Source organism: Xenopus tropicalis, chromosome 9 (genome assembly GCF_000004195.4).
Source record: "Xenopus tropicalis strain Nigerian chromosome 9, UCB_Xtro_10.0, whole genome shotgun sequence".
NCBI classification, from domain to species: domain Eukaryota; kingdom Metazoa; phylum Chordata; class Amphibia; order Anura; family Pipidae; genus Xenopus; species Xenopus tropicalis.
In genome coordinates, this window is record NC_030685.2 from 34,111,197 (window position 1) to 34,138,501 (window position 27,305).

Genomic DNA, 27,305 nt, shown 5'->3' on the forward strand with positions numbered 1-27,305 from the left:
GATGGATTAAGAAGTCAGGCATATATGGCCTCCCACAGAAGTTCTCCAGATTCCCCAGTCCCCCAAGGACATTTTTTTTGTATAACTTACTGTTAAATCTTTCTCTCTGGTCCTTTGGGGGACACAGGAACTCTCTCCCAGAAACAATTTTATTGTTATGGTTGGAAACTGAGGTTCATTGCAAAGTTATTCCTGTTATTTGGTTGACAGGAAAATGGGTAGGGTTAAGCAGAGGGAATATATAGGTGGAAGGGGAGAAGGATTTTTTTTGTTCGTTTTTTTTTTTTTTTTTTCCTTCAGTCTTTCCTCCTTGTGGGAGGAGCTTAACCCAGTGGTTCCTTTGTCCCCTAGTGGACTTGAGAAAGATTTAACCATATGTTATACAAAAAATGTCGTTTTCCTGTCACACATTGTGTGAGATTGTATTGTGTATGCTTTTATATTTTGCTAGTCTTACTTTGATATTAACTAACCCACGTTTACATTTATTTATTTATTTATTTATTTTTTTTTTTAACATAGCTTTGGAACAGTTTCCATCCTCCAAGATGCTCCAGCATGTTGTCTCCCTTTGTTTAAGTTTACAGAAATCTATGAAAAAAAGTATGTAACCTGTACCTTATTGTGAAATCTCTTAATAAATCATAAATGTGTGGGGTTTTTTTTGTTTTTTTTTTTGTTTTTTTTAATTGTAGTGTACATCAAATCAGCCAGTCTGTATTCATTTGTCTTTGCTCTTATTGGAGCATTTTTGCCAGTACTTGCTATGACAAATAGTTCGCAGCCACATAAGAAAACCTAGACATGGTGTAAAAATTGATGATTGAAAACTATCAATTGTCAATCATGGGCAAAGCTAAGTTTAATGATACACTACTCTAAAGGGAATATGTGTTTTTTGGCAAAAAAATTAGCAAAAGGTAGAGTAAATCTAATACTTTAGAAAGCATTTTCAATTGTTTAGTGTTACTGGCCTTTTACCAGTGTGTTGCATTTTACTCATTTAACAGTTTCCTGTCGTATCAGGAAGGTAGGGTCCAGTGTGTCTGAATGTTAAATTTAATGTAAAGTTCTGTTAAAGATAATGAACTCCAAATAATTGAGTTCCTTGGAGGTATGGAATCTGAGGAGGGACCCCTAATTAATGCTGTCTTTTTGTTTTGATTGTAAAATTATGATCTTTCTTTTTTAAACAGGACTGTCACCCAGACATACAAATCTGTATAATAAAAGTCCATCTCAAATTAAACATGAAACCCAAATCAATTTTCTTAATACACCCATACCCATTATAAAGATGTCACATACATATATTGCATTAGGCATAGAGGCCAGACAGACAGTTACTTTCATTTTCCATTTAGAATTTTCTATTTAGCATTTTCTAGAAGTCACTGCACTCCTCACACCCCCACCATCTAGTTGTGTAGCCAATGAATGGGCATGTGTATCACGTCCTCCCATTCTGGCACATAAATACGGTTTGGGGATGATGCAAAACTTGCCTTAATAACAGTTTTCACAAAATGGCACCTGCCTCTTTCCTGTGATTGTGTAATTCCAAGGCTGAATATTTATATAGTGTGAGTGAAGTTTTTCTTGCTTGACAAATACAATAGAAAAGAGTTAGGAATTATTTTTATGGTGATAGGTCCCTTTAACTGTCATCCTTTTAACACTGCATAATTGCTTTTTTGTGTTTAGGTTTGGACACAAGCTAATTGTGTCAGATCTGTACAGATTAACCGACACGGTTACTATACGTGACCAAGGAAATGGACGATTAGTTTGTCTGCTGCCCAGTGTTCAAGCAAGGCAAAGTCCAATGGGATCGTCCCAGTCACATGATGGCTCCTCAGCTAATTGCAGTCCTGTTGTATTTGAAGAGCTCGAATATCATGAGCCTATATGTAGACGACACTGCAGTAATAGGAAATTCAGGTAAATGCATTTTGCTAAGGTCCAGAATGGTGGCGAAAATGAAATAAGGGATATATATTTTGGTGACTTGGCAATCTTATGGTTTCACAATGGGTGTAAAGTATTGTGTAGCAGAAGAATGGGTCTCTTTTGCAATGAGAAATTTTCATTGTTAGACATTTCTGTTTACCCTGGATTTTTTTTCTATATAAAGTTCTACATTACAGCTATGGTGTGTATGTAATCTAGTATGCACATGTTTATTTCAGTGGACATGATTTTGATCCGGACTCCTACATAATTCCTTTTGTGATCATCTCTCTAAAGACTTTTGCTCCCCAAGTTCATAGCCTGTTGCAGACCCATGAGGGAACGGTTCCATTGTTGAGGTACATTATAAAGATTTCCTACTTTAGCTTCATCCCATAAGGTGGCCATACACTTAAAGATCCATTTGTTTGGCGAGGTCAAACAAAGGACCACATTAATGAGCCAAAGTGGTCCCTAATCCAATGGGAAAACCAAAACTGCCCTTTCGACACCTAGACAATTTGTAGCCAAATATCGATCAGGGAGGCTTGTTGGTCACTTTTCCTGCAAGAAGCAATCTCCCATTAGACAAGTGTTCCTTTTTCTTTGCTTCTTTTCCTGTGTAAGTTCCTAATTATAAATGTTTTGAATGGTTTGATTTATAGAAGATTGTGCATCACCAGCTTATTGTATAATGCAGTGAAGTCCTGTTTTGACTTTTATAGTAAAAGATGATGTTTCTTTACAAAAACCTTCTCTAAAGTCCTTAATTGAAATATTATCATTATAGAAACTATTTAAATGGCTGTCTACTGATTTTTAATCATGTGGCTGCTGAAGTCTTACTGTATAAAGATTTAAAAAATATGTTCTTGTAAAATTTTAGATCCTTATGACTTCTTCCACTGCCATATGTTTTTTACAGTTTCCCTGACTGCTATGCTGCAGAGTTCAGTGCATTAAAAGAAGTGCAGGAAGGACAAGGAGGAGTCCCTCTAGAGCACCTGATAACCTGTATTCCTGGGGTCAACATTGCATTTGCTCAAAATGGAATAAAGGTTGTCAAGTGGATACACAACAAGCCACCCCCTCCAAATTCTGGTGGGTACAATTTTTTAATAAATTTTAAAATATCTGCAAAAGAAAGTTAATTTAGCGCTGTATTGTTTAATAACTTGATTGCAGCTTCCCAGATTGATCCACTCTGCCAGATCCTTCAGGTAAAGCCAACTGTTCTGTTGGGAAGCACAGAAAACAAACCACTGGTGCAGTACTTTCAATAAAGTAGATTCCCTAAAAATATGAGTGCTTTAATCTCTTTTATGCAAACCAGTGTAGGTGATCTAAATATCGCACTCATCACCTACACAGATTTGCATGGAAAATATTTGAGCACTCGCATTTTAAGGGGATGAAGCAATGATAGTGGCACTTTAATTTACTTTATTGAAGGTACTGTGCCAGTGGTTTGTTTTCTGCACTTCCCTATAAAATATCTGTTAATGTTTTTTTCATTTTGCATATCTGGTCACATTCTTGTGGTTTTTGGTACTCTTTGTTTTGTTTTTTTTTCCTCCTCAAATGTAGAGCCAAGCAAATAGTTTTTCCTTGGCTAACGCTTTCATTTTTGCTAATGTTTTGGTGTGTGTGTATATGATGGCCCTTTACAAGGGTAGTGATAACTGTTTGAAAGTTGTAACTTGTCTGCTTGTCTCTTCCTAGATCCTTGGTTATTAAGGTCCAAGAGCCCTGTTGGTAACCCACAGTTGATTCAGTTCAGCAGAGAAGTGATTGATTTGTTGAAGAATCAACCATCATGTATAATGCCAGTCACTAAATTCATCCCAACATACCACCATCACTTTGCAAAGCAGTGCCGTGTGTCAGATTATGGATACTCCAAGCTTTTGGAGCTGCTGGAGGCTGTGCCTCATGTTCTGCAGGTGAGTAATGCCAGATGCTGAAACAAAACTTCGGCATTTAATTAAATTGTAGACTGTAAAGCTAGTGTAAGTTTGTCTTGTTTATTTTAAGTTTTTTTTCCATTATGTTATGATCTTTGGTTACTTATTACTGTTGAGCTCAGTGCGTTTAAGGATGTCATAAAATGGTTTATTTTAAAGTATGTCATGAAAAGTTGAAATAGAATGGCTTTTTTTATGCATTTAATAAAAAAAAAAGTGGGTGATAACGGGCTGATCCAGTTGTTCAGTGATCACATCAGTGATGGAGATACAGGCCCTCAGACCAAGTACTGCATCAATGAGCTGATGCAGCCATTAGTCTGACTAGATATCTGGCTGATTTTCAGACAAATATTAATCACATAGGCCCATCAGAGTGTCCTGTACTTGGGAAGAGAAGCTGATGAATTGGACTGAGTGAGTAGAATCAACAGCTAAAATCTGCCCGTGTATGGCCACTTTTACTATGCATGTGCAGATAAGGAGTCTGCATTATAACTTGCATGTGTTTACCAACAACAAGGGCTGAGCAGAAATGAATGTGGCCTGCTCTAAGGAATTTAGGCTGAAGAAATAAAGGCAGTGTAGGAACCCACTGGTCACTGGCCTTTACAATATCTCTCTAAATCAGCCTTTCATTCTCCTTTAGCTTTCTCGCCTTAAAGTTTTGCTTTGTATCCTTATTTAAAGGGTATGTAATGGCAAATATGGACATGCATGATGAATTTGCATTGAATTTGTAGCTTTTCCCTGTACATTTAGGGCAGCGGTTATGACTGGTTGTTGTGATTTAACCTTGTGTTGTAAATGTATTAATATTATTCCTGTTAATTGATCTTGTTTACATTTTAGATTCTTGGCATGGGTTCAAAACGCTTATTAACCTTGACTCACAGGGCCCAGGTAAAACGATTTACACAAGATCTCCTAAAGCTTCTTAAGTCTCAGGCCAGCAAGCAAGTCATTGTAAGAGAATTCTCACAAGCTTACCACTGGTAAGTCTGACTAAGGAGAAATTGAGCAACTAGGATTCATGCAGGAGTTTTCATTTTTATGTCCTGGGTTTATTCTATGGAATGTACACCTCTGGAATTGCATATATGTAGAATATTAAAGGGGTGGTTCATCTTTAAGTTAACTTTTAGTTAAACAATGGCCAATTATAAGCGGTTTTTCAGTTGGTCTTCTTACTTGTTTTTTTACAGTTTATTTTTTTGCCGCCGCCTTTTGACTTTTTGCAGATTTTAAATGGGGGTCACTAACCCCAGCAGCCACAAAACTATTGCTCTGTGAGGCTACAGTTTACTTAACTTAAAGGTGAACAACCCCTTTAACTGTGTTGTAACTATGCTGGTAGCAATGCTCCCTCTAGTTTCTACTTGGCTGTAAGCACAAACAAATTCTTGTGCTAGCTTTTTAAAACTGTGTGTGCACTATAAAATTGGTGTGCATAGTACAAAACTATGTTTTCACACACAATTCTTTGAGCACACCACAATTTGTGTGCGGTGGTCTCAGATTAGAGGGAACTGGTAGTGATACTGTTGCTGTACTGTAACTATAGGGTATTATTATTGTCTTATTAGCCGTTTGCCCCCAAAATTTGTTGGCGAAACAAGGGGGGGAGTTATTACATTGAGGCTGGCTTATTAGTAGTATAGGACAATGGCATACGCACCAGATATGTGCAGTTGATTTATGTGTTAGACAATGGTCTTCTTACCCACAAGTGTGCTTTGAAAGCTTGAGCAATTGCCATTAAAGTGAATTGAAAGCAATTTCCAGGTGTATTTTAATCCATTGTAATACCACTTTATTTGGAACCTCAGTATAACATTATTATAAATTTTGGGTGGTAAATGGCCGCAATAGTTGCATGTGTATATATGAATTATTAAAACTATCCTATTTTATTTAAATTTGACCTTTTAAAACTTTATTTTAAAGTACCATTTATGAGGCCTTGGGGAAGCAGCAAATATAACATTTTTTTTATTAGTATATATATATATATATATATATATATATATATAAACTATTTTATTATAGTAATGAAGTTTATATGGGCTTTCCATAATTGATTACATAGAAGTGAAATTTCCTCCAAGTAAACCTTTTGTTCCACAACCCCCCCCACTAATCAAAATTCATACTTTCCCAGGTGTTTCTCAAGAGACTGGAATGTGACGGAATATGGTGTCTGTGATCTGGTTGACATTGTATCAGAAATACCTGATACCACAATATGTGTTTCACAGCAAGACGGTGAGAGTGTAATCTCTATTCCAAAGCGAGGTAGGTTGTCCTAACCAGTGTTTGGAGTTCTTGTTTCTAACACTGTACTGTATGTGTCAGTAGTACCTTTGTAATAGTCTATGAATTTAGTTGCCTTATGTAAATCACTAATGCTTTTAGTAATGCTTGGATAAACCTAATCATTTTTAAAATTCCCACTATGATTATATCCTTAAACTGTTTTGCAGATATCTATATTTATAGGTATGGGATCCATTATCCGGAAACCTGTTCAGAAGTTCCGAATTATGGGATTGCCATCTACAATAGACTCCATTATAAGCAAAAAAAAAAAGGGGATGCCAAATGTTTGATGCATTGATTGTAACCAGTGATTGTAATTGCTTACTTGAAACCCCCGGCCGGTGCTCCTATTAGTAGAAAGGTAGTTTCTGTAGTGTAATATATACACTGCACCTGTAGAGCCTGCTTAAAACATGCTCCTATTGAATGTTTTAGTTTTATTGTCCACTTCCTTCTTGCAGTAGAAGTACAACCACCTATGGAAATAGTATCTGTAGTTTATATTTTATGTGCTTGGTATAGAAATCAAAATTATTACATGAAATGTTTTTCTGTTCCTAAGTTGCTGACTAACTGATCTTTTTTATATAATATTGACCAACTATAACTATGGCTTTTTACTGACTTTTTGTTCCCCCAGAACGTACTCCTGAGGAGGTTGAAAGGACAAAGCAATTTTCAAAGGAAGTTGTTGACTTGCTTCGGCATCAGCCTCATTTCAGAATGCCTTTTAATAAGTTTATTCCATCATATCATCACCACTTTGGTCGTCAGTGCAAACTCACTTATTATGGGTTTACCAAACTGCTTGACCTCTTTGAAGCCATACCAGATGTTTTGCAAGTAAGTAAAGCTGTGATGTGGAAACTTAGATTTTTTACTTGATATTTTGTTTGTGAAAGTTATCAGTGTAACTAAAGCCGAACTTCCTTTATAACCCTATAACTTTATCTACTATCTGTCTGAACTAAAATAATTCATACATGAAATTGGTGGATGTTATGTTGCATTTAGTACTATTTTCAAACTTGGAAACAAGACTGGCTGATCTTTTTCAGGAGAACCATGAATAGTCTTATGTAAAAACATAACTGTTCTCTAAATGTGTTCTAAACATTTTTTCACTCATCCTGCATGACCTTATACCAATATGTAACAAGCTGATATGGACTATACAGATTTTAGATCCTTTGGAACATGTAATATGCAAACTAATTATTAAAAGAATGCAAATTTGGTTTAAATGAGAACTAAACTAAACCAAATGTTAAGGTGGCCATACACGTTAAGATCCACTCGCTTGACGAGGTTGCCAAGCAAGCTGATCTTCTCCCAATATCCCCAGCTATGGACGGGCGATATCGGGCGCATTTAGGCTAATTCGGTCGTTTGGCCCTGGGGCTGATGCGGTCCCTGATCTGACTAAATTTTTTAACCTGCCTGATTAATATCTGGCCAGTTTCAGGCCAGATGTCGGTCGGGCAGGCCCCCGTCGTTGCTGCCCCTACACGGACCGATAAGCTGCCGAATTGGTCTGAGGGACCGATGTCGGCAGCTACAATCGGCCCGTGTATGGCCACCTTTAGGCACTTCCAAGCAATTGTAATTGCTTACCTGATACCTCAGGCTAGTGCTCCTGCTAGCACCAGCAAAATGCATCAGCCCAAGGTATTTCTGTAGAAGCTCATCTGCTGCTCTCTTTCATCTTCTGTCTTCTTTTCTGCAGTCCTGGGCAGGCACATGCACAGTAAAGTGAGGCTGCTTTTTGCATCTAAGTTTAACCTCTACTCTACTGTGCATGTAAGGGAAGACTGAGGAAGCTGAAGAAAATGGTGACTAACTTTGTTTTAGTTCTGGTTTTTTGTTTTTTTGTGCCCGTGTCCGTGCAGGAAATTAAAACTGTTTCTCATTCTTATAGGTCTTAGAGTGTGGTGAGGAAAAGATTTTGGCTTTGACAGAAATGGAGCGTATTAAAGCCTTGGCTTCCCAGCTTGTTAAACTTCTGCGTTCTCAAAAAGACTCTTCCATTAATATGCCTGACTTGCTTACTGAATATAGCAAGACATTTGGTTACAGTCTGAGGCTCCACGACTATGATGTCAGCTCGGTGCCTGCACTGATGCAAAAACTCTGCCATGTTGTGAAGGTAATTCATTCACTTATCAGTAAAGCATAATGTAAAACCAATAGTGCAAATTGAATTGTTTAAAAGCTGTTGTGTCTTTTAATGCTTTAGCAAGCTAAGAACGCTCTGCACAAAGTATAGGAATATGAAACTGGAATCACCAAGACAATTTGAGGAGAAAATGATAACAAGCTTATGAGTTTTGCTTCTTAAATGTAAAGTCATTGGTCAGATCTTGGGATTCTGTTCCCTGTAATTACTTACCTCTGCACTGGTCCTATGAATATATTAATGTCCATTGTTTAATTCAGTGCTTATGCTACATTTGATAACCACTGTATATTAACTGACTCTCTTCTACAAACTTAAAGGGATACTATAAATATATATCTCTGCAGGCGTTTAACAATGCTCAGAATGCAACAAAAATAGAGCAGGGCATTTCTTTGCAATTGAGTGTTCCTTTATTCTGTACTAGTAACAATAACACAATGGCAACTTTTTTACAAAATAATCGTTTTAGTGACACACTTAAGGTTTTCTTTTTATTTTCCTGCAGATTATGGATACAGACTTAGGAAAACAAATTCAGCTCATCAACAGGAAGTCATTGCGTTCATTAACTGCCCAGCTTTTAATACTGCTAATGTCCTGGGATGAATCTTCATCCCTCACTGTTGAGCAGCTCTGCCAGGTCTATCAGTCTGTCCATGGCATTCCCCTTAATCCATGTGAATATGGGTTTGTGTCCTTGGCAGAACTCTTGAAAAGCCTGCCGTATTTGGTTGAGGTAAGAAGATAGCTTTCAGTTAAATAAGACTTAGCTGCATGGTTAGGGAAGGTTCATTGTGTTCTCATTTAAACTTTTTTTGTTTCCCTTTTTTCAGCAGTGTACATGATTAGTGCTTATTATTGTTCCTGACTCAGTAGAGAGATCACATTTACACTGGGCCAGTGCATCAGTAGCCAGTTAACATGCTTTGCTATGTTTTGTGCATGACGGGAAAGTGGAGTATCCAGAGGAAATGCTGGAAGGGACATCAAAAACATACAAATTCCTTGCTCATAGTGCCAAAATGGACATCCAGGAGGAATGTGTATTTTCTCCCTAGGGTACACTGGTGTCATTCCCACATTCTAAAAGCTTTTCATAAAAAAAAAAACTTCTGTCTTACTTTTAATGGTTTTAGTAAATGTTAGTTCCAATGGAACCTCTTTGTGGACCCACATAGAGAATTCCAGATAATTCATGTTGTCCATTTGAGTTGGCTGAATAATGACGCCCTCACTGAAATTCACTTGAACTCTGTGTTTTACCTTCATTTTTTGCCCTCCGTTCCTTAGCCCAGTACTGTAAGTTTTTATACGTAGCAGGAAAGTTATGTGCCATACAGTATGTACAAGGGCTGAATCTATAATAGTGATGTCACACAAGTCTTTTGTAGCCTTTGAGTATGCTGGCAGCCACACAGATCACATGGAGGGCCACATGTGGCACACAGGCTCCCAGTTGTGTATACCTGCCATAAATCATATACTCTGAAACTCTGTGGATATAGAGGGTAGAAATAAAGGTCAGGAGACTACAATCTGGTTATATAGAAGGGGTGACTCTTATACTGATTTTAATATATCTAAAGGGGGCTTAAATGAATACTGGAGAAAAATTGTATATTAAAACCTGTATAATTTTCTTGTAGGTACATACAAACGATTTGTGTGAAGATTCTGTGCAGTTAACCTCCTTGTATGTATTTGCAAAGAATGTTCGTTCTTTGCTGCACACTTATCACTATCAACAAATTTTTCTGCATGAATTCCCTAATGCATACAGCAAATACGTCGGAGAGGTGCTTCAGCCCAAACAGTATGGATACAGTAGCCTAGAGGAGATTTTGGGAGCCATTCCTCAGGTATCTCTTAATACTCTGTAATGTCTTGCATTTAAACTGGAGTGTTTAGTGTTTGAACATTTTTTTTTTTTATCAATTAACCAATTTTCTGACTAGGTTGTTTGGATAAAAGGACATGGACACAAGAGAATTGTGGTGCTGAAGAATGATATGAAGGGTAAGTACTGTAACTCCAGTTATTTCTATGTGTTATATTATTCAAATGTCACACACATTCTGAAACAAACAACAATTTGTTTAATGTTTGGAAAACTTTTCAGTGTTCCAGAATAAATGTCTAATAAGCAGAATGTTGAAAATACAGAAAATGGGGGCTGGGGAGGGACATGGTGTGCCAAAATCCTTATAAGTTTGCAATTCAAGAACTAAAACATACTTTATCATATATATGCTGTAAACAGGTTAAAAGTAGTATGTTCAACACAAACCTGATTTTTGAGATAAAATTTAGTATACTGTACCTTGAGGGGCTGAAGGCCTGGAGTGCAGATGTTTTTCCAGGGAGCAAACTGAGGTAGCACTTCATTTTAGGAGTAATGACCAGTTTAATCTCAAGTTCCTGCTGGAGATAGCTATACAGAGTTGTGTGTCCTCCAGCTAGGAAATATTGCTCTTGTTACTGCACAAGCTAAATCTCAAAGTGTAGGTGTTTACTATGCAGGGCAGCACACATTTCAATAGCCTGCAACAAAAGTGTGTTTCATGTGCCATAATGGATCTTTGTTTTTTCCATCAAATTATCTGATTGTCCTAAAATACTGAATGTTTTTTAATACAGTCTGTCACCAAATGGACAAAGAGCTCCTTTGTCTCACTTCTCCCATGGATCTTTTGTGTGGACCTGTTCCTTCCTGTCTCCCATCCCCCCAGCTGCATCCTGATCCAGTAGTCACACAGCCAGCAGACCTCATCCAGTTTGAAGAACATTTTCATTTCTCAGGTAAATGAAATAAAGAAAGATGTAACCGTTTTTTTTTTTTTTTTCTTTTATTGTGAAGTACTAGGTTAACTTTCTAAGTAGCTTGCAAATACTCTTCCCCTTGTTATTTCCTTCTTTTGTTTCGATCTTTGCGAACAGCTTACTACAGGTATAGGATCTGTTATCCACAAAGCTCCAAACTACAGGAAGGCCATTACAGACTTCATTTAATCCAATAATTGCTTTTATTTGCATGAATGGTGTTGTGTTTTTTAGAAGGTATGGTATTCCATTTTATGTAAAGATTCCTTATGGAGAAAACCCCAGGCCCAGAGAATTCTGGATAACTGGTCCCATACTTGTACTATATGTATAGACCTTTTTCCAACTCTCTGACAACATCCCATTTTCCGATTTTAAAGATCTTTGATTTCAATGTTTATGCCACTAATAGCCTTTTACATTCTTCCTTCCTCTTTATAATGCAGATCTGGTGTATCCAGAAGAAACCCAATACAATCCTCTTTGTAATGGGACACAGCCTTGTAACTTCCCTACTTCTGCAGACCTTGATACATTTTCTGAGCCCTCCACCCAGAATATTTGCCCACAAGAGTCCAAGTCTACCAAGGAATTGCCAGAAAGCCCAGTTAAGAGGCAGCACCGAAATAGAGTAAAACTGGCAGCAAATTTTTCATTTGCACCTGTAACAAAACTTTAATTTTTTTAGTTTTGGCATGGAGGCCTAAACAGCAAGAGCACACACAGAGGATTGGTTCCAATAAAAAAAAAAGCATTGCTTCTTTTGAAATAATGCCCCTTCAAGATCTTGCTTCCCATGGGCCTATACCTCAACTGTAAAATGCTTAATTCAAAAGCATTTTTTCAATATTAAGACTATCCAGTGAGTTCAATTTTATTTTCTGCAGGCCTCATCAGTATTGTAACCCTATTTGTGTTTGAGCTCTTATCAGACCTTTCTTCAGACAGTGTTACCCTGAAGCATGATCTCTCTGTGTAGCATGCCACATGCGTCTATCTCCTTCCAGTGTCTCTCCTGTTTTAGGATTTCTGAGGACAATCCCATTTTCTTTAGGTAATATACCAAATATTTAGAATTCAGAATTGTACTCTAGCACTGAGGGTTTAATATTATGATGCTATTTTGAAAATGGTAAGTGTAAGGTTTTTATTTTAGGGCTATTTCAGGTGACTTGTAAGGTCCTTGCCATGCACATTATTTGTCTATAGAGATCTGTGTCTGGGAATTTGGGTTTTACCCAGTTTTAACATATCCAATTTTTTTCTTTCTTTGCACTGAGGATCTGTTAAGGTCATGGCACTGCTTCCCGGATGATGTACACCAGTTTAAAACTATAGTTGTGTTCAAAAGTGAAAAAAATTTCCCAAATTTATACTTTGAATTTGGTACTTGAGCAGAAAATACTTGCCTGTGTCTTAGAGAGTAGAACATTTCACACAAAGGAAAGTTTTCCTGTTTACAGTAATATGCATCGAAATGCATAAATCACGGATACCGGAGCCATATAGACATTGTAGTGGTATTCGCTTAAGTAGATGCCGTTTCCACTGAAAAGGAAGTGTCATCTACGAGTGGAAAAGCCAAGGTTGTTCCCTTTAACCTTGACCTATTTTTAAAAAAATGCTTAGCAAATGGACAAAGGTAGCTGGTGGGATGGCATATTGTCTTTTAACTGTCTGTCTGGTTTTTATTGGAAATGCATCCCTTGGGTTTTTTGAAGAATTTCAGTTTTGGTGTTAAGTCTGGCTTTTGGGGAAATGCCACACGTGACTCCAGAAAAAACCAGAGGGATTGCCTGTTTGACTGATTTTTGGTGTTGTAGGACAGAAGGCCACCTACTCCTTCTGGGTTAACCTGGCATTTACAATGGATTGTATTTGCCAGGCAAGTGATGGTTTCTTGTAGAACTTACTTAAAAAGGTTCTATATTTGTGTTGTGTTTTTGGGTTCTTTGCAGTATGCTAGAAAGACAAAAGATGGACTCCGATTCCTAAGCCATTTCAATGAAATGCTTTTACGTAATGGCATTTTGAATTTATTTTACCTCTTGGATTTTGCACAAGGATCATTTTAAACATGGCCTCTTCAGCCTGATAAAGTTGGAACGTCTGTGTAGACACAGGACAAATTCAGGAGAGGGTTCTTTCTGCACGTATAGTCTCACAAAAGCATTACCTCTATGGACATGGTGTAGGTTTCAGAAAATTTTGTTTTAGACTGCTTTTTAAATCTTAATTGGAAATAAAACATCGTTGTAACCTTATGCTAAGAATTATTTTGTAAGGAGAGTCATCCCACAAGTGTGCAGTGCAATTTTTCCTTTTTTTTTTTTTATTGCAAGTGCCTGCAGGTCACCTGAAATGCTTCGTTACAGATACTCTTGTTCTCCCTAGTAATAAAATCAACTCTTCAGCATGGAGGTTAAACCAGTGATGGTCAATGTAGATTTTACTTTTGTCCTCCCAGAATCATTTAGTAACCAGCTCATAACTTGAAATCTTTGTTCTGTATGGATGTTGGCAAATGTCCTCTAAAATGGGCTTAAAGATTGTTGCTGTTTTTTTAAGACTGATGAACTGAAGAATTATGAGGCTATTTAAAACTTTATTTGAAACCATAAAACTTTAATTTGTGACTAGAATAAAATGTAAAAAAAAAAAAAAAAGTTTCATGTACACCAACCCTTCGGAGGCTTTTGAAGTTGTCGGGGCTTAAAAAATTATGCACTGTTCTTTTCTGTTCATTTAAAGTCTCAAGTGTGTTGGGACCAAATTGTGTGTCAATAAAACTTGCAAGCATCCATTGGCTTTGTAGTCTTATTCAGTACTGAATGGATTTTGAATGGGCTTACCATTTTTCTGCTCTGATTTTAGAGGCATCCAGGAGCATTGTGGGTGTGGGTGTTGCCTTTAATTGCCCTCAGGTCCCCCAATATTCTGTTGATTGTATATGTTTTTGTCTGTGGTTTTTTTTTTTTTTTTTTTTTTTTTTTTTTGGTCTATTTGCACCACTAAAGATACATACATACCAAATAGAATATGATATGCCAGTACAGGTATCGGACCCCTTATCCGGAAACCCGTTATCCAGAAAGCTCCGAATTACGGAAAGCCTGTCTTCCATAGACTCCATTATAAGCAAATAATTCAGAATTTTGAAACTTATTTCCTTTTTCTATGTAGAAATAAAACAGTTCCTTGTAATTGATCCCAACTAAGATATAAATAATCCTTATTGAATGCAAAACAATCCTATTTGGTTTAATGTTTTATTGATTTTTTAGTAGACTTAAGGTATGGAGATCCAAATTACGGAAAGACCCCTTATCCGGAATACCCTTGGTCCCGAGCATTCTGGATAATGGGTCCTATACCTGTACAATCATGGATCGGATTACATGCATAGATTAGGGTGGGTCTACATGCTTTTGACCCACCGCATTGATCAAAATCATGTACCAGACATTATAACACCCTAAACATTAAAGTATTCACATCCCCCGGAGTCCCTCCCGTTTCACCCGATATCCTTTTTCTACTGACTGCAGACACGACGTTTGCAAGTTTATCTGCCTTCGGAATCTGTGTTTTAAAAAAGTGCCCATAAAGGTTAAATGGGATATATCTAAATGTGTAGTGTGAATTTACAATAAGAAATTACCACCTCCCAAAATTGCCTAGTCAGCGGGCAAGACCGTGAACAGTGGTAAATATCTGCTTTTGGAGCATGGCATTTTGGACAAATGTTGGACTCTGACCAGCCCTTGTGTTTTAATATTGCTGTATGCAGTAGTAACTCAGGGCCAGTTTCCATTGGCCAAAATACTTAATATTAACAGCTGAAAAAGGACAAAAAAAATAAGCACCAACAAATATTTATTTATTTAAAATTGTATGGGAAGTTAAACATAACAGCTTTATTTTATAACAAGTTGACAGGGACACAAAATATATATATATTTCACAATTATGATAAAGTATAGTGTTCCCATCTAACAAATGTATTCCTTCACAAATACAAGGAAAGTCCAAAAAATTTGTTTCAGCTAATACAAATATATACTTCTAAAAGGGTTAATAGGGGAATTACACTTGTTACCACCCAAGAGTGCAGCTGTTGGACACAACGTTTTGGAATCCTGACAGTACAATGAAACAATCTCCTTGGTGTGACCGTAGGCTTCTGCCAGTAAGATGCTTGCAATGAATACATATTCCAAAAAATGCAGTCATGTCAAATTAATCATGGCTATGAAACGATCTCCATGTTAGTACAGCATCGTCATTCCTAAATGTGCATGCACATCATACACACATTCACACAGCACAAGTAATGCATACACTTGTACCTATAGCTACTTGTCACCATTGCTTAGGCTCATGTAAAGTCCCCTATATTGCAACTTTGTTCTAGTGACATTTTTTTAATGGCATTCAAGGTTAAGATTTTTTCTAATTAATCTGCACATAAAATACACCGATTCCTCCTTTTAAAATGCAGTGGGTTTATAGAAACAACCTAGCAGATTACTAGGTGGTTGCAGGATGCTTCAAAATCTGGCAAAAAGAGACCCCCGCTCCATTGTGTCAGTGGCTTCCCTATTGTCATGGGTTTGCTCTGTTAGACTGGCAAAAAACACACTGCCATCGCTTACTTCAACTCCCAGCAGCCAAAGGGAATGGGGCTTGGCTATAGTTGAGGCAATAGATGTGGTAGAACATCCAGTTTTCTGTAAGCCGTAACCCGCTCTGTGCTCTCTTCTGATGTAATGGTAGCCTACAGGGATGTTTGTGAGATTCCTAGGCTGCCAATAAGAGAGTCACTTAATATAGCAGTATATTAGATTTATTTAAATGTTTATTAAACTCTCAATGGGATGTTTCTGTAGGTTCTAAAGGAAATGTCATATGCATGTATGGGAAGAGGGAATATAAATTTAGCCAGTCCGTATGATTGGTCAGAAAACTGCTCCTGCTGTTTCAGCCCCTGCTATAAAGATTTTGGTTTTTGATGGATACATTTACTTACCTATGCCAAAAGTTGTCTTTGACTGCCAGAATTATTGGCTTCTGTAGCAACATATATACTTGATTTGTCTTTTTATTTCTCTACGGATTACAGGACAAATGTGGTAAATCCTTTCCACCAGATGAAGAAACCCAGACAAAATGAGAGCATATTCTTTTATGTGGGTGCATCTTGTGTCCCTGCTAAACCCCATTCTGTATGAATCCTTCCTTTCCCATGGAAGATTTTTGTCCTGTAGTAGCCAAAAGAGGATTTCACATATGTCATATGTCTCTTAATATACACCTGCCTGCTACCTTATTATATTTAAAGGATTTTTTCTTTTTTTGATGATGCTGGCTTCAAAGGAGTTTGTGAGTCCCAAAGCAACTATGTCTCTTAAAGGAATATTGTTGTGGGAAAACATGTTTCTTTAAAACACATCAGTTAATAGAGCTTCCTGCAGAATCCAGTATTGAATTACAAATGCAAACATTGAAATTTCAAATGGGGCTAGCCATATTCTTCATTTCCCAGGATGCCACAGCCATGTGACCTGTGCTCTGATAAACATCAGTCACACTTTACTGCTGAGCTGCAAGTTGGAGTGATATCACCCCCCTCCCAGCAGCCGATCAGCAGAACAATGGGAAGAAAGGGAAAAAAATACTATGTAAACAGTGTAATTTAGAAATAAAAAGTGCACAATAAAAATCATGACAGAATCCCTTTACTAAAATTCTATACTATTAAGAACCATTATACAGGACAAGTCTGTTTGTTAGTATAAAGTTTTAATAAGAGACCATTTCCTTTGTGTCTCTTTTTAAGAAACGTCATAAAGATATCGTTAAATATGTGTTTGCTTTGGAAAGCAAGGGAAAGGGAAATCAGATCCTTTCTATCTATAGCAGAAAGGCTGGTAGAATGTAGGCTGGCATGGGCATTCTTGTTTTAATGTTAAAATGTGTCAGAAGTTGGGTCCTCCTTTTTATTTATACAGTAGGTATGGGAATGGAAGTTTGCCTTGCTCCTGGTTATTATTGCAGTTAGAAGATGTACAGGTTAGTTTTCCTGTGAATAATTCTAATCTGGTGTTAGTTCATGCTAGTTCCTAATAAATGTATCATCTGCAATGTATCTGTATGCAATCAGCTTAGCCAGGGGGATTTATTATACCTACAGATAGAAGTGAATCCAGGATTCAGCCTTTTTTCGGCAGGGTTTGGATTCAGCCGAATCCTAATTACCATATGCTAATTAGGATTTGGAAGGGTTAAATGTCCGCATGAACATGGAAGTGGGCCTTTAACCAGCTCGGTATTCGGCTTAATCCCTTATGATGGGTTCAGTGCATCCCTATTTTTTTTTTTCTATATCCGTGTATAAACATATCAATGTAAAGATGCTTGAGTATAAATAAGTGAGTTTTTGCCCTATACAAAAAAGTATAATTGGCTAGTATAAAAAGCCTATTATTTTGGAGAATTATATTTAGGAACTCAATGGGGCACATTTACTAATCCACGAACGTCCGAAAAGTGTCCGAATGCGTTTTTTTTCGTAATGATCAAATTTTTTCGGAAATTGACGCGACTTTTTGTAGCCGTTATGACTTTTTCGTAGTGTTACGACTTGCGCAAACTGTTTCGGATTCATTCAAGCTTCAGTATGGTGACTTTTCTTGGGCCAGGTTGGAGCTGCAGAGTGCCATTGAGCCCTATGGGAAACTTTCCTTGGGCCAGGTTGGAGCTGCAGAGTGCCATTGAGCCCTATGGGAGACTTTCCTTGGGCCGGGTTGGAGCTGCAGAGTGCCATTGAGCCCTATGGGAAACTTTCCTTGGGCCAGGTTGGAGCTGCAGAGTGCCATTGAGCCCTATGGGAGACTTTCCTTGGGCCAGGTTGGAGCTGCAGAGTGCCATTGAGCCCTATGGGAGACTTTCCTTGGGCCAGGTTGGAGCTGCAGAGTGCCATTGAGTCCTATGGGAGATTTTCCTTGGGCCAGGTTGGAGCTGCAGAGTGCCATTGAGTCCTATGGGAGGCTTCCAAAATCATGCTAAGTCTGAAAGTTTTGCCCGCAGTTTACGAGCGCTCAATACGAAAAAGTCGCGACAAGATACGCGCAAGTCGTAATGGTTACGAAAAAGTCGCGACAATTTACGAAAAAGTTGTAACGGCTACGAAAGAATCGCAAAAAATACGAAAAAGTCGCAAAATGTTCGTTTTCCAATCTGAATTTTTCCAATTCGGATTCGTGGGTTAGTAAATCAGCCCCAATATGTCATTGGTCGCTGGGCGCTTGCCAGTAATGTCAGCCTGTAAAGACAATGCATTCATTTTATGTGTTTGAATAAATCTAAGGCATAGTTTCTAATGTCATGGTTGCGATGAGCAGAAATATGGTACGTGCCCCAAAACAGTTTGTTCAGGTTGTTGACTTCTGTGCTCTCTGCCATGCCAACTGACTTTCTTATGGAAGAATAAATCATAATGGAATGTGGAATGACAACGCTCATGTCTGTCTGTCCTTCCTGGAATTACCACCAAACAGTCTTGATGTAGCATGTAGTTTAGTCCACAACATTCTGATGGCTGACTGTTAGCCAATAACATTTTTTGATTAGAGATGTTGCTCCTAATAGCATAACCAGACAAATAAAAACTTTTTTTTTCCCTAAATTACGTCTATGTTAAATATATTTTAAAATATCTGCTTGTTCACAAAGATAAAAAATAATACTCATTGGTGGTATGACCCATTCCATCACTGGGGTAATCGCAAATCATTCGTTTAAATATCACTGGCCAATGTGAGTGTTTAGCTAATATATTTGTTAATAAAATATCAGATTTGATTGAAGTGTGTTTCATTTTAATTATTTTATTGTTCACTTCAGTATTGTGGTTTGAGGAATGTTTCCAAGGATGTTCCAGCAGGGCCAATTGGATAGCTCACTGACTAACCAGAAATACATACACCTCGCTCTACCTGCAGGCCCTGATTTGTGGGAAGGCCCGTGCCTAGGGCAGCAAAGATCTGGGGGCGGCGTTGTCTACCTGGGTGCCGAAGATCACAGTATCATCTGTAAAACTCAAGGGGATTGAGCTAATGAATGTCATTACTGTTCATTTAACTGGTTTTACTGGAAGAAATGGGCATATACTGGATGACTGCACTTGGAACGCATCTCTGTTATCCCTGTTTTAAGCAAGGGGGTTAACTTCACAGAAACACATCTCTGTTAATAAAATCCTGTGCCATAAATAACTGTTCTTCTTGAACAGTTAAACTATTCTTGGTTTTTATTTTGTTCATCTTAAATATCAACAGTGGTCTACATACTGCTACAATATAATATACATTTTGTAACCCACAATGCTACAGATATTTCATTGACTCACATGTTACTTCACAGTTTTGTATGCCTTAAGACCTGATGGTTTACATTTCACAAACACTAAGGATGCCATGAAAGTTGCCAAACTATGTCTGGATTTGTATCATCCATTTCACACATCTGTGCTAACATAGTTATACTAGTCTAAGGCAGCATTTCTTGCAACATTTGCATGTGTTTATAGGACAGAAACACTTATCAACGAGAAAATGTAATACAAGCCTCACAGAGAAGTCCTTAAAAACAGTGTATGCTTGTACAACCACCAGTAATATTTAGCTTGTCAGAAGGTGGGAGCCAGTTTCCTGGCCTTCCCTTTGTGAGTACATTAAAAAGTGCAAGGGAAAGTTTTCTCCAACTTGTAGTCAAACTCCTTCAGCTCTGGGAAACTGCTGAATGCTTGGTCAAGATGCCCACAGGCTCAAGTGAAAATGCTTATGGCCTGCAGTTGTGTCTAAAGTTGCCCTGTTGGCTAGAATAATTCAGCAGTTTGCAACTGGTGAAGGTATTAAGTTTGCTCTCAGCATGGAGTTGATATACTGTAGGATACATTATTGCAATGGTTTGGGAGAGTTGATGCACTGTGTTTGACATATGGTATGCTCAATATTTGCTCTTTAATATAAATACATATTTTTACAGGAATCAAGGTTCTTTATCACAAGTCATTGTTTGATTAATCATTTTATTTAAGTGATATAATGTTCAAGATTGTGGATTCTGAAGTAGCCTTCCTTCATCAGGCATGTGTAACTGTGAACACTGCACTTTGTTTGCTAGAAACAAAGGGTGAGGCCATAGAGATACACAGGATATATTATCCACAAGTTCCTTAATAATAACATAGTACCTTGTACCAGTACCATGTTGGTGGCAAAACAATCCTATTGGATGTTTTACTTTTTAGCTTTCAGTAGCCTTATGGTGATCTAAATTAGAGAAAGACCCAAGGTCCTAAGCATTCTGGATAGTAGGCCCCACACCTGTACCAATGATAACTGTAGATTGGCTATACATGGCAAAATTTAGTTTAGAAGTTTGTTTGGTTTTAACCATTCTGCCCAATATTCAGGGTATATGTAGCTCATTAGGTTAAGTGGTTTTGGTAGATTACCACTTACAGTTGCTTTGCCCAAACTGAAAATATAATTTCTGGTTTTTCCTTATAGACAAATGGATAGGGCATCACCAGGCAAAGAAGTGAGAGTAGCTTTAGCTCCTCCTCATGTCTCCTCAGATCCACTCAATTACTGTAAATGGAACAATGCTACTTTGCAATATGCAATATGCATAGGAGAATCACACTCCATCAACCTGTTCTGCCAGTGAGCCAGTGGGTTAGATAACCACAAGGTTGCCCCATGTATGGTCTCCTTTCCTTTTAAAGGTGAACCACATAAGTATTTGTTTTGCGCATGTGCTTGCTCTGTTCTCTAGGCTCCCCACTTTCTTCCTGTGCTCCCCAATTTCTTCCTAATCAATCACACATCAGCTCCTGTAAGTTTGTGAATTCAGAAGCTGTTTCTGCACTAACCGACTGTGTTTATGTTGATAGGAACTATACACCACTGTTCCAAGCTTGCCGTCATTCAGTGCAGTCTGAATACAATGCAGCTTTACACATGAAAGTTAGAAGAAGTATTGTCCATCGAGTTTGATCATTGAAAATCCTCACCATAGAGGCTGAGGGAAAGGAAAATAAGTTGGACACTTGGAGGCATAATTATTAGATAGGAAAGCAGGTATTTTTCTTGGAATATGCAACAAACCACAAACAAGCAGCCTGTTTACTAAATCACAAAGTTTGCCATAATTTCCTGCTTTCCTAACAAGATGTACAAACTTTATTTCTTTTTCTAGTTAAATACTAGTGACACCAAGGTACCAAACCATTATTTCTTTCTGCACCCCATCAGACTTATCTTGTAGTACCCCCTCCTGCTATTTCTCTTGTACCTGTAATACTGGGAGCTAGGGCAGGTTGCCAGGAGGTCTGCTCCCGGTCTCAAATGTAATCTTTCCCAGTCCCCCATATGTACAATGTAATCCTCCTTTATGTAGATAATATTCAGCAAGCATCCATTTAAAAATGCACCCAAAAGTTTTCTATGGGTTATTTGTCACCTTCAATCTAAATATTTGCGTTATTTATACTTGGGGTACCTTTTCAGAAAAGAAGGCAAGCAATTGGAATAGGGCACAGTAGCTGCACTCTACCCCCTAAGACCAAAAGCTGTATGCAATAAAATGAAGAAATTGGGCCATGTGATTTCTATCTACCAATAATGAGTTTTAATGGCAGTGTAATAATATAAGTATAACTGTCCCTGTGTGGAGTAGCTGTGTTATTCAGGTTGGACCTTTATGAGGCTCACTATGCATGGTCATTCTTAAGTAACATTCATACTGCTGCTGCATTCTCACAAGGGGCCGGAATGCGAACGGCAACTTTTACTAAGTGCTGTTACAAACCAGAAATGATTGCTGGCCAACTTGTATATTATGTACCCTGGTAAATACACTCCTCTTTTTTGACATGCTCTTTGAGTGATCCATGCAACAGTGAGAGTTTCACTATTGATACACTATTGGTAAATGCATTACAGCACATACGGTTCAGGTTAGCAGGATTTTGGATGCTTTGAATCCTTTCAAGTGAAACCCATCATCCCATTGGAGCGTTCTGATGATCATCTGGGCATCATGTGTTACATAATGCTGCACTGAGTTGTGCCACAGCAATCTTTGAGGATGGCCATTCCTGTTTTTGTAATGGAAGGCTTGGTTGGTGGGAGTTCTGATTTCTTCTCTGATACAGTATCTGTGAGGGCCACAGAAAGCAAGTTACAATGTGAGATTTGTCAGATGTTATGGATTGTGTTTAATATTCTTCATATAAACTAAAAAAGACACTGTTCTTGATGAATGTCATCTTCTCCTTTGCCATTCCCTGACCCCCATGCCACCTTAAATTTACTGACTAGGAAGCTTGGATTCTTTTCTACATTGCTAATGTAACTGAATGGGGAGAGGGGTGGCAGAGGGAAAGGGAACCTTGCTTAGTTGCTAAGGAAGGAAGGAGTTTTGGAAACAGTAGCAAGCACTTATTTTTTGAGAGGGGATCAATTATATTGTCCCATGAAATATGCAGCTATGAGGCAAGGTATTTTGTTATGGTGGTACTGTCCCAGCTTGAAGAGAGGGTAGGGAATACTGGGAATAATGGAACAGGAGGGAAGGCAAAAGCATGAACGGTAGTGACATCAGAAGAGATCATTAAATTAACACTGCAAGAAACATCCCATGATCATAATTATTTTGTATCATTGTGTCTGTCCATCACTTAAACACTTACTAGCAGCTGGTTTTGTCACTTTGTCCAGGGGCTTTAATTTAATCCGGAGGAAATCTGCAATTTCTTTGTCTTCTTCTTTTTCCCTAAAAGTAGAAAAAATTATAAATCAGTGAATCTGTGTGTGTATAAATATCTACATGCACATAAGCTATCAAAGAAGCTCTCCTTTGAAGACTGCAAGTGCCTGTATGCTATATAAAAAAAATGTAATGCAGTGAACTGCCCAAGTTGCAAGGAGACTGTAACTTGTCCAAGTGGTTTGGAGTTCTAGAAATGGGCAAGCAGACTGGCAAACATGACTTGAGATACCATTAGAGATAAATAAAGTCACAAGGCTGAGCCATATTTTATACTTTAGGAACGGTAACAGTCAAAATCAAAATATCAATGTCTACTGATGATGTCACACTGCTGATTACTCAACAATTAACGTCATTGCCTAATATCCATCATTTATTGGATAAATTTGATAAACCTTCTGATATATCAATTAACTATGACAAAACTGAAACTCTCCATACTTCCCTTCCACAAGATATGGTGAAATTACTTCAGTTAAATTTGGAGTTTAAATGGCAGGCAGATCATATTTGTATCCTAGGAGTAAAAATCTCTTCAAAATTCTCCCGACTATACAGAGTTTATTATCCTAAACTTTATTCCTTTCTTACTAAACTAATGTAAGTGTGGAACAAATATGAGATTTCATGGATAGGATCAACGCAGTTAAAATATTTTATATTTCTCCCCACTCTGATAAACATTTGCCACCTTAAAGGAACAGTAACACCAAAAATTGAAAGTGTTTTAAAGTAATTAAAATATAATGTACAGTTGCCCTGCACTGGTAAAACTGGTAAGTTTGCAACAGAAACGCTACTATAGTTTATATAAATGAGCTGCTATGTCAACACGGGGGCAGCCATTGAAGCTGGGAAAAAGGAGAAAAGGCACAGGCACAAAGCAGATAACAGATAAGCTTTGTAGAATATAATGGGGTTTTATCTGTTATCTGCTAAGTAACCTGTGCCTTTTCCCCTGTAAATGGCTGCCCCCGTGGCTACACAGAAGCTTTATTTATATAAACTATAGTAGTCTTTCTAAGGAAAACACACCAGTTGTACCAGTACAGGTCAGTATTACATTATATAGTAATTACTTTTATACACTTTCATTTTTTGGTGTTACTGTCCCTTTAAAGGCTTTCAACCAAATATTTAAAGTTAATCTGGGCTAACCCTCCATGGGTTAATAAGAAAACTCTCTATGCTTCTCACAATCAAGGAGGTCTGGGCCTTCCTAAGCTACTATATTATTATTACGCAGCCCAACTAGTCAGTATACCCATGCTTCACAGCTATGCTGCCTGTGTGTGCCATACTCTGCCTGCCCTATGCTGTCTATGTGTGCCATACTCTGTCTGCCCTATGCTGTCTATGTGTGCCATACTCTGCCTGGGTTAAATGAGGAGTGCATTATGTCCTGCTTCTTATAGACTCTGTTGGTAGTATGTTCAGTGAATTATATATATAAATATTTCTCCCTGTAGATAATTTATTATACATTTGAGGAAACATGCAGAACTACAATGATACAATGACAGGGAATCCTTTCTTGCTTCAGGGTGAGTCTGAGTTTTGATCTTGTAACCTTTTGTTAGTTTTGGAAACAAAATTTAGGATTGGTTACACTGTTAAAAGGTTATATGGTTAAATTGAGACTATGTAACAATAATGAATGTTAAGGACATAGGAAACTGTTTAAAGGGATAATGTTTTTAAATAAGACTGATGGAGTATGTTTTTATGGATTTTTATGTATTCATTTTTGCAGATCTATACCCATTGTTTGAATTATGCCTTGCTTATGGAGGTTTCACTTATGGACACTGAATACTGGGAAGGATGGTTAATTCTGTTTAATATAATTCATCAAAGTTTTTGTGAATCATGTATTGCACAATTCTGTTAAAGTTGTTTTTAGAGTGTTTTAAAGGTTAATCAACCAAACAATCACATATGTTAATGTTGTGACTATTTAATCATGTGCATTGCTGTGTGTCTGTATGCCTGACGAAGGGGTACGCCCCCGAAACGTTGCATTTTGAATAAACACGCAAGGGCTAAGCCCTGCTTGCACTTTACTTGATGTGCTGGCTGAAATATTTTGATCGGACTGACTAGGCTGTGCACCAAGTAGTAATTCTCTGGAGGAGGTAAGGGTGTGCTGGTGTAAATATTTTTCCATACTCTGCCTGCCCTATGCTGCTGGTGTGTGTGCCATACGCTGCCTGTGTGTACAGTACTATGCCTGCCCTATTCTTCCAGTGTATGTGTCATACTCTGCCTGCCCTATGCTGCCTGTGGGTGGTGAACCTGGCAGGAGTTTGTTCTGGAATTTATTAGCATTTGGAAATAGTCATTATATGGTCCCTAAGGTGTGTAATTATATGCTGGATATGGCCATCGGCACCGCAGAAGTTGGACAGCAGTGCACTACATTGAACATTTAGAATAGACACAGGGTCCATTGACTATAGCATACTTAGGTGATAAATGTCAGCTTCCTTCTTTGAAAACCTTCAGAGCAATGCAACTACTACATTTTATTACCACTTTAAAGTAGCGCTCATATCTCCTTTTTAGAAAATTGGTTCGTTCACCCCTCGTATCGCTCTCATAATGTATATTACTCTATTTTTCACTTTGTAAACCATTTAACCACCCGAGGGAAAATTCTGTTATGTTAAGGTCTGGGAAAGTGATGAGACATGGGGGCACATTTACTAATCCACGAACGTCCGAAAAGCGTCCGAATGCGTTTTTTTCTTAATGATCGGTATTTTGTGACTTTTTTACGAGAAAGTCGCGACAATTCGCGAAAGTCGTAATGGCTATGAAAAAGTTGCGAGAAGAAAGGGGTCACTTTGCCCTGAAACGTTGCACTACCACAATAAAGTTTGAACTTAAGGGCTTGTCCCTATTACAGCTCTGAGTGCCATTGCATTTGTGGTTACTTTGGATTTTTGGAGGGTGCTGATCCCCCCAGCAGTGTGCACTGGGCGCATAACTTAAGTTGGAGAGCTAAGGGTGTGCGAGGAAGGTCTCTGGTTCGCTATGAAAAAGTCGCGACAATTCACGAAAGTCATTATGGCTATGAAAAAGTTGCGACAATTCGCGCAAGTCGTAACGGCTACGAAAAAGTCGCAAAAAATACGAAAAAGTCGCAAAATGTTCGTTTTCCAATTCGAATTTTTTCCATTCGGATTCGTATTGGTGGATTAGTAAATCAGCCCCATGGTCTTGTATTTGGCAAATCAAACAAGCTCCATTAACACAATCTTAGAAGTTTGGTAAATGTGAGGGCTTCACTAAGCTTCAACATGAGTTACTTACAATAAATTTCCTAGCTTCTGAACACACTATTTTCAAAGCATGGCAAAGCAAAGCCATATCCTTTTTCTCTTGTAAACAGAAGGTAGATTGGATCATGGTGAATAAAAAGTGAACCCTACTTTCATTATAAACACTAATGGGAGGAGATCCTGGATTTATTCTTATTCTTTATTCATTAGATATGATCGCTCCTTAATGTACAACAACTTTTGTTTTATTTCTTAGAAATCTCACCTTAATCGCTCCACTTCTGCATCGTCAACCAGGAAATCCCTTTTCTGCACCAGCTTCTGGATCTTCTGAATCAACTCATCTTCATTTTTCTTCTGTGGGTTTGATTTGTCCTTCTCTGCAACACATGGTAAAAGAAGCATTGTGGCCACACAGTAACCAGATTGTCAGCTGTATTTATACAGTAGATAAAAATAGCAGAAATCTTCATTAGTAAAGGCAAGATGATTTTATGATTATCTATGTCTCAGCCCGTATTGTATGATTTCTCCAGGCACATGGATGAAGAATTATGTTCAAACATAATTTTGACGCAGATTGCCATAAATTATGCAATTCCGTATCTGAAAATTTTCAATGCAAGTTGTGTCCAAGCTGCAAATCCACGTAAGTTGCAATTATGCTGGAATTATGGGAAAAATCTGCATTGTGGGTAAAAAGCATGGCAAATGTGTCCTAAATTGTAATTGCAGTGGAAATGAGCCCTACTTTGTTTACATGTCACTGAGACCTTTTTAGACATTCGTTGCCACTCTATGGCAATAATCTTTTCTACCATCCAACCAGGGATTGCAGTGAATGCAAAATTAGAATCATCTTGCTCTCTCACTGCTAGCCAGGACAGAAGGAAAAAGATTGCAGGAAGGAGAGGGATGTTTTAAATTTGGTGTTAATTTCTTAGGTGG

At 37.8% G+C, this 27,305-nt stretch overlaps 2 protein-coding genes across 7 annotated transcripts in view; one reads left to right on the forward strand and one right to left on the reverse strand.

The window, feature by feature from the left end:
• marf1 (meiosis regulator and mRNA stability factor 1) overlaps positions 1–14,033 on the forward strand; it is a 31,942-nt gene extending 17,909 nt beyond the window's left edge. For 3 of the 6 annotated variants that reach the window (XM_031892720.1, XM_012970505.3, XM_012970507.3), the window contains exons 13-26: positions 523–603; positions 1,705–1,941; positions 2,190–2,309; positions 2,876–3,051; positions 3,673–3,893; positions 4,767–4,909; positions 6,076–6,209; positions 6,874–7,076; positions 8,152–8,379; positions 8,918–9,148; positions 10,059–10,271; positions 10,368–10,428; positions 11,050–11,211; positions 11,679–14,033. In XM_031892720.1, the coding sequence (XP_031748580.1) occupies positions 523–603; positions 1,705–1,941; positions 2,190–2,309; positions 2,876–3,051; positions 3,673–3,893; positions 4,767–4,909; positions 6,076–6,209; positions 6,874–7,076; positions 8,152–8,379; positions 8,918–9,148; positions 10,059–10,271; positions 10,368–10,428; positions 11,050–11,211; positions 11,679–11,911 (2,443 nt within the window). In that variant the 3' untranslated portion in view covers positions 11,912–14,033. 6 annotated transcript variants of the gene reach the window in all.
• A 2,549-nt stretch (positions 14,034–16,582) lies between these two features.
• Positions 16,583–27,305, reverse strand: part of bmerb1 (bMERB domain containing 1) — a 115,660-nt gene continuing 104,937 nt past the window's right edge. Inside the window, 3 exon segments of the mRNA NM_001142078.1 lie at positions 16,583–22,459; positions 22,994–23,076; positions 26,623–26,737. Coding sequence (NP_001135550.1) covers positions 22,347–22,459; positions 22,994–23,076; positions 26,623–26,737 — 311 coding nt within the window. The 3' untranslated portion in view covers positions 16,583–22,346.